At 30.4% G+C, this 7,897-nt stretch overlaps 1 protein-coding gene across 2 annotated transcripts; it reads right to left on the bottom strand.

The window, feature by feature from the left end:
• Positions 1 to 2,980: 2,980 nt before the first annotated feature.
• On the bottom strand, positions 2,981 to 6,694 carry LOC129290231 (uncharacterized). Of its 2 annotated transcripts, none has more exons than XM_054926950.1 (5): positions 6,422 to 6,694; positions 6,045 to 6,308; positions 5,028 to 5,097; positions 4,831 to 4,924; positions 2,981 to 3,117 (listed from the first exon to the last, which is right to left on the bottom strand). In XM_054926950.1, exons 2-4 carry the CDS (start codon positions 6,225 to 6,227, stop codon positions 4,869 to 4,871), a joined length of 309 nt encoding a protein of 102 aa, XP_054782925.1. In that variant the 5' UTR covers positions 6,228 to 6,308; positions 6,422 to 6,694; the 3' UTR covers positions 2,981 to 3,117; positions 4,831 to 4,868. The 2 variants fall into 2 exon arrangements, with proteins under 2 accessions (XP_054782925.1, XP_054782926.1); XM_054926951.1 differs by lacking the exon at positions 2,981 to 3,117 and adding an exon at positions 3,224 to 3,515.
• Between the last annotated feature and the right edge of the window lie 1,203 nt (positions 6,695 to 7,897).

The following is a 7,897-nucleotide window of genomic DNA, read 5'->3' as shown; positions in this document are numbered from 1 at the left end:
AATGCATTGCTATTTAGATTTTATGATATTACAAGTAATTGATTATGAATATTTCACACATCTTAGGTACTATTTTTTTAAATTATTATTTCAATATTTACTAAATGTTTTAGTTTCATTAGTTTTGATAGTACGTTCGGTATTAGGGAAATGAAAAACAAAGGGGTATTTTAATGACTTCAATTTTTAAAAAATGTAGAAGTGAAGTTAGAAGTTTGCAATTTTTTTTTTTTTACTCTTTCATTTTACATCTTTTCCCCGTTAAAATTTTATAATCCTATTTCTCTATTTCTTTAAAATTAGCCTATTAGAATCTCCTTCATTTTCATTCATCACCCCCCTCCAAAAAATAAATAAATAGATAGATAGAGGATTGAATTGCCCGTGCATCACATGGAGTGTAAAATCTAGTTCATGCATGATAGCAAAACCACAATCGTCTTCAAGTTCCATTAGTCACACTGGAACTTGCATTACCTGCTATTTTGATTTCACAGACCACAACATTTTCATGGGTACACATCTACCTAAGAATCTGTCATAATGTTCTATTCTTCAATCAAAACCCAGGAGTTTGCTTGACAGGCTTATGAGAGAAAGAGAAGCTGAGTTGTTAGAAATATCCATAGATCATATGTTTCTTGAAAAACATTAATAAGCAAACATCTTCAAACATCCATAACGTCAAATGATGATAAGTTGCTGGAAAATCGGCTTAAATATGGCTTCACACTTAGATCACTGTTCAATTGCACAGTTCTGGCTCAGAGGGGGAAAAAACAATGGCTCAGCCTCGCGCTTGATGTTTCTTCCCAAACTTTGCTCCAGGTCTCATCTGGCTTGCTTTTTCCCACAATTCATGGCTGGGGAATGTCATATGCTGTGATTAACACTTTTAATGATCGGGCGTGCATTTTTACTTTTGACCTTTTTCAGAGAAATTCTCATACGGAGAAGTTTTCAATGATTTGACATGTTAACTAGTCGCAGAGAGTCTGTATTGGAAGTGTGGTTGATATTTTAAAGATTTCTCAATCTTTTCTTATATTTAATATAGCATAAATCTATCAGAGTCCATCACCTTCTTGCTTTTTCTTCTCGTAAAAGGTAGACAAGTTTAAATATTAAAAGAGAAATTATTCTCGTATATTTTACTTGAATAGACGTAGGGGAAAAAAATAAATCACTTTTTATAGGCTCTTTAAGTTAAAATAGGTTATGGAGGCAAGGTAGTCTAGTTGTTTTTATTTTTACATAACACTACTGTTTTCTAGCTTAGTCACATATTGTAGAGAATTAGATGATTTATTTTCCTTTCTAACAACTTATAAGACTTTACTTTCATTATAAGTTTATAACCCTTTGAAATGTTCTCATATAAATTGCCAATTGACGAGACTTATTGTTGTGTTTCTACTAAAAAGAATTAAATAACTAAGTTTTTAAATAAATGTCAGCAAAAGTCTTGCTAAAAAAAAATTAAAAGTTGGACTATGCTCATATGCTGAATTATTTAAATTTCACTTTTTATTTGTTGCATTATTGATCCTATATGAATTGTTTTTGGCCAAAAATTGAATGTTTAAAACAATAGGGATTAATGATAAATTCGTAAACAATTAATAATATAAACAATTTTCGTGGGGGAAGGTGTAAATCCCAAACTTCAACTTAGAAGAGTTGGAATATCATCCTTCAATAAAGATAAAAATACTATGAACCATGAAGTGCTTGGGAAGTTGGTAAATTGATAATAGGGAGATATTTAAAGATTTGATGTTTTTATATTTTATATATTTTAAAAAAATAAAATTGAACACGTGACATCACTAGACATGCTTGTGATTCTTACCGCTGTAAAAATAATTATTTTTTAAATTTAAAAATTGAAATTATAAGTAAATTAATAAAAAGTTGGGATAACAAAGATATATTAAGAATGTGGTAGTTTTATATTTTAAATATTAAAAAAAACACATGACATCACCAAACATCTGCTTATGATTTCTCTTGTTTTAATTAAAAATAATTATTTTTAAATTAAAATAATTATTCTTAAATTAATGCAAAGTTGAGAACATGATAATTTTATATTTCATAAATTCAAAAATTAAAGTGGACGCGTGACATCACACATTTACTTGTGATTCTTACAATTTTAAAAATAATTATTTTTAAATTTTAAATTTTAAATTTAAAATAAGTTAATGAAAAGTTAAGAAGATGGAAAAATAAGCAGAGATACAATAGCTTTGTATTTTATATATTTAAAAATCGAGTGAACACGTGGTATCTGCTTGCACTTCTACTGTTATATAAATATAAATTAGTAAAATCAATGTTTGTATATCAAGATGAAAGAGCAACTAAATTTGCTTGGGGTTAATTGTTTAAAGTAATTTCACTGATTGCAGTAAATTTTATTTTTCCTTTTTATCATAATCAAGGATAAAACTTCAAATCAATGATCATAGAAAACTTATTTTAATTAATGATTTTGTTTTAATTATTTATTTAGTTAAAATGTAAATCTATTTTCTCGTGCATCACGGAGTAAATTCTAAAACATATACTAATAAAGGAAAAAAATTAAGCAGATGCAGACGCAATCACCTCTGAAAGAAGAGATTTATCATTACATTCGAATTAGTAAAATAAAAATTGGTATTTTTAGATAAAAAGAAACTAAATTTGCAAGAGGCTCATTAATTTTAGAATAATTTCACTGAGTACAATATTGTTTAATTTTTTTTTCATTTTACTAAAATTAGTCGAAATAAACTTCATATCACCAATCAGAAATTCATAGCTTTTGCTATTTTGCCTTTCCATTGTTTTATCTATTCATTTTGTATGAACAATTTTGAAAACATTTGTGGGAGAGTTTTTTTTTTTTGGGTAAAAAATGGATAATTTTAAAATATTCATATGCTACAAATTTTTTTTTTTTTGGGGAAAATAATGCTTCCTGTGCATCGCATGGGGAATCAATGGTAGTTGATTTAAAAGGAAAAAAACATTTAGGAGAAGATCATACAAGAGTCAGAAATAAGACAACTCGAAGTCAAACACTAAATTACAGGAACATCCATGGCGGCCAAGTCCCACCAAGCAGACCTGAAAGACAAAACAGGGAAAAATAATAATCTTTTGGAGAGCACAGCAAGTGTAAAATCTAAAACAACATAAAAGCAGAATTCATATCTTTGCTTCACTAAAAATATAATATGTGGAGAAATTTCCTTTAACTATTTAGTCAATATAATCCTGAATTATAAATATTAACTATGTTTCAGGAAGTCAATTCGATCTACCGGGAACCAACAATGTCACGATTCAACGAAAATGTCAGGTCTGTTAAGAATTGAAGGATCATGATGAAGGTGCCACCAAACCAGCAACAGAACAAAAATGATCCACCGAACAACTTAATAAAATAATCTCTCTCTATGCTCATAGTCTGGAAAGCTTCCCTGACCCCAGCCCCCGTAATGAACCCGAAACTTTTGACTTCCCTGTTGACCAAGAGTATCAACTCAAATGAATGCAAATCAACTTCAAAGCTTAAAGTGTCAAGTCAAAATGCGAGCAAGGTGTGATGGAGGATGAAACCAGAAACAACAAGCAAAGAGGCAAATGGCAAGTAAATTGATCGTATCAACTATTGCTAATGCTGCCAATCTTAGATTTCATCAACCAAATAGATATTACCTACTCCTGTATTTTTCTTTCTCAAATTCACTATTTTATTTTCATACTGTCCTCATTGATTTTACAGTTTTTCAAGACCCTAAAGAAACTACCACAGTCAAATCATCCACCAGATTAGTCAATTTGCTCTAGTACCCCTTTTCTTATAAGTTATAACCATTATCAATACAATTTGCTCTATCTTTACCATCATGTCTTTGGCTCAAATCTCAACGTAGTTAGCAGGAAGGGACAACAGAACAGAACATGGACTTCAGGTTAACCTTTTAAATAGAAGGTTATTAACAGCAACACAGAGACACTAAACAGAATCTATAATTCCTGGAACCCATCTGGCAGCTAAAATAAGCATAAAATGTTAGGGCACTTTTTCTTCTACAAGGAGAACTGATATTCCCAGTTACTTATAACAAATTTCCGGAACTCAGGGCAAAGAAAATAAAAACCATCAATCTCAAATGTCAATTCAAAAATAATGTAAAACATATTCGCTACATCTTAGATAAGTAATTCTGTGCCCTTGAATAAGGTGGTAAAATGAAAGGCCCATTGATATCATAATCATATACCTTTACATTTTCAGTAAAACTAGATCTACAATTATATATTGCCACATTTAATTTTTCACTAAGAAAACAGGTCTAAAAAGACCTATATATAAACATGTTTTCTCCCCAGTAATATTAAAAACTAAGGAATTTCAGGCCCTTGCTGACATTTTAAAGAATGTTAACAGAAGAGCGTGGATTATACAATGAGTTAAGCATATTAACATTTAAGTTTGACAATTCAAATTGTTCTAAAGATAATTAAATTCCAATGGAAAAGAACCGTGAAAACCTACAAATTTAGATTTCGTACAGAATAACAGTGTGATACAGATCTGACCATTAAAAACTAGAGCTTCTTATCAGATTTAAAAATTGGGAATTAGGTTCCGCAGTCTCAATTAAAATTGAATTCTTATAAGCCAGACTCAAAACACATGCTCATACAACTAAGTAGGGAGAAATAAGCAAAATCTTTATAAGCTAAAGCCTCAAGATTTTCCATATCACACACAATGCTGGCAAAAATAAAGCAAGTGGTAGGGTAGCCATGAGAGAAGGATAAGCTCACCTTTCATGTTTTAGAGCATGAAGGAAAATTATATCTGCTTAAGAATGATCCTTTAATTCATCAGAATCAGAATCAGAATCACTCGCATTATAACCTAACACAGATGCAGCAAACGATAGTAAAACTAACTTTAATAAATGAATAATGATGATATTGCTAATGCAGCAGCCAGCCATAACAAGGAAGGGAGGGTTCACCTGGACGCTTGTTACCAACTTTCCAAACTGAAGACCTAGTCCTTGATGCCTTGGTAAGCCAAACCCTTCCCTTCAAAGTTCATACCCGACCAATAAGATCAGTCTTTGAAAACAAATAGCAACCACAAACAAGTACATCCACAACCTCCACGTATTATTCATTTATAATACAGAATCACCCCATTGCTTTTTATATGCATCTACATCTTTAAACGGCCCGTAGAATCTATTCCATTATGCTAAAAAGTAAAAACTACTCTGATGCATTAGCATAACTATTTTTTGAAGTATAAATTAACACAACCAAATTGGTCCTCAAATTAATTACTCAAATAAAAAAAAAATCTAGCATCGAGATAGCAGAGAAACAAATTTTTATTGATTACTTTCACCTGTAGTAGACTGTTCAAGACTAGACAAATAACTACATAGACATGTAAGCATGTAATTACATAAAAGAGCATCTTATAACCTAGACATGAGGATAATTTTCTTATTTATTGCCACAAACATAGCCTCCCCACTCGTAAACATGCCCAGAACTGCGAGGAGGACACAAATGAACAGATAGCCTTTTCTATTTATAGCAGAAAAATAAATAAGTTCTATTTCTTTGTCCATGACAAAATTGCAAACATCTCAATCAATATTCTCGTTTTCGTTTTCTCAGCAAACCTGGGACACCAGAATCACACCCAACAAGGCCTAATCCACCATAATATGCATGCAAGGAAAGTCTACTCCAATGAAGTAATGATATTGGCACAGATATGTAACACAACCAGATATGGTATTGTTTAAATGCAATATGGGGATACAGCTGTACCAAAGATAGAATACGACTCATTTTGTCAAGTATCAGAGTTATTCACTCAGAAGACTAAAACAGAACACCTTCTGGATGCGTTTCTCTGGAAAGCCCAAAACACCAGAGTCAAACCCAACAAAACTTAAGAATATGAATTTAGGGAAAGTTAATTCAAAATACTAAAACAGAACAAGAAGAAACAAACCCACCTTCTGGGCATCTCTAGGAACTCCATAACCGCTGCAATACATCTGACCAACCAACACTTGCATGTTGATGTCACCTGCTTTGGCTTCCCTGAGCGTGTCCCTAAACCACCGCTTAACACAGTCCGCTACCACATCCGAAAGTGGCACTCGACTATTTGCCGCTTTCTCCGTACTGCTCTCCATCCTTCAACTTCAATTTCCGGATGTGCGGTTTTCGGGTTCGGTATATTGAACCACTGAGGAGTGGGTTTCGGAGTCGCAGAGCTAAAAGATAAAAAGATGGATTTCCCAGAAGCAGTTCGAGGAAATTATGGGTAGCTTCCAAATTAAAAAACGAAAGAAATAAAGACACGAAAATTGAATTTGGGTTTTCTGACCTTTTCCTTGAGCTTTGTCTCGTCGTTGCTAGGGGAAGGTCATGTTTGAATTCTATGGAGATAATTTTATATTCAGAATCAGCCAAAGGCGGTGTCTGGTGGGATGAGAATTAAGAAAGGGTTTTTCTTTTTCGGGGCCAACGGAGAATTAAGAAGGGTTTACACTTTACAAGTACAAGGAGAGTGCAGCAGCTTTCGCCTTTCGGTAGAGATCAGGTCGGCAAGGAAGCTGTCGTCCAGCGAGCAGCGACATTGCTCCCGTGTGCAGGTGACGCCTAAAACCATCCTCACGACGTCGTTTTACATCACATTAGTAAAATAATTCAAAAACCTAAGTTGCAAAAAATTCTTAAATTTTAAATATAATTTTCCAAGAATTCACAACAGACGCCCCCAAATTTGCTTTTGGAAGACTTAAATGTCTGAAATTAATATATATATATATATATATATAAACACTCTTTCTTTAAAAATATAAAATATTTTTAATTAAATCTTATTTTTAATAAAATAATAAATTATTTTTAAACTAACATTATTTTTTTATTTTTATTTAATAAGGTGTTTTACTTTAAAATAAATATAAATTTATTTATTTATTAAAAGTAATTTTAAAAAAATATATTAATTATACCTTAATACTACAATTATTTTACATTTTTGAATATATAATGTGTTAAAAAATATTTTATATTTTTTAATAAAAAGATATATATATATATATATATATAAATAATACTATAAAATCAATATCATGAGATCATCAATATATACATCAAAGCATAATCAATGAGTGGAATTCTTATATAGATTCAATGTCATTTATATAATATTTAAAAAATATGTCATGTCAGACTACTTTAAATATTAATTGATTCTACTATTAATGATTATAAAAAAAAGAAAAACAAAAAATTAAAAAGGCATTTTATTTTAAAATAAAATTATTAAAAATAATGACATTTAAAATTTTGTTTAATTAAACTAATATAATTTTATTGTATTTAGCATGGGCAACATGATATTCCTGATCTATGCAATAATTTTTTTTATTTAATGGTTGCTATAGATAAATAGTCGCCTGTATAGTATGTAATATTTTCAATTTTTTTTCACTTTTTACTGAAATTTATTTAAAGAAAATTAAATAATTTAACATTGCTTGCATTATTTGCTGCAGGCAATGTGGTGCTTATGGTTAGGCATATCGATGTGACGACATTACAAATTATTTTTTATATTTTTAAAATTTAGTTGTTTTGTCATATTGAAGAATGAGGAAAAACAAGAAATAAGAATCGTTAACAAAGGAAGTTAATTAATTTAATATGTAAAAAACAAAACATTTAATTTAACTTCTTTTTTCAGTGTTGGTGATCATATCATCTATAAGCGCGTGCGGCTTATTACAAACTGATGCAATACACCAAAAAATGTGTGTGTAATTTTATATTAAATGCCAAAAAAGAAAACTTA

This window comes from Prosopis cineraria, unplaced genomic scaffold (assembly GCF_029017545.1).
Source record: "Prosopis cineraria cultivar Desert tree isolate PC_DT_omini unplaced genomic scaffold, ASM2901754v1 PC13, whole genome shotgun sequence".
NCBI classification, from domain to species: domain Eukaryota; kingdom Viridiplantae; phylum Streptophyta; class Magnoliopsida; order Fabales; family Fabaceae; genus Prosopis; species Prosopis cineraria.
The sequence above is the reverse complement of the archived record's forward strand: the minus strand, read 5'-3'. Positions and strand labels throughout refer to the sequence as shown.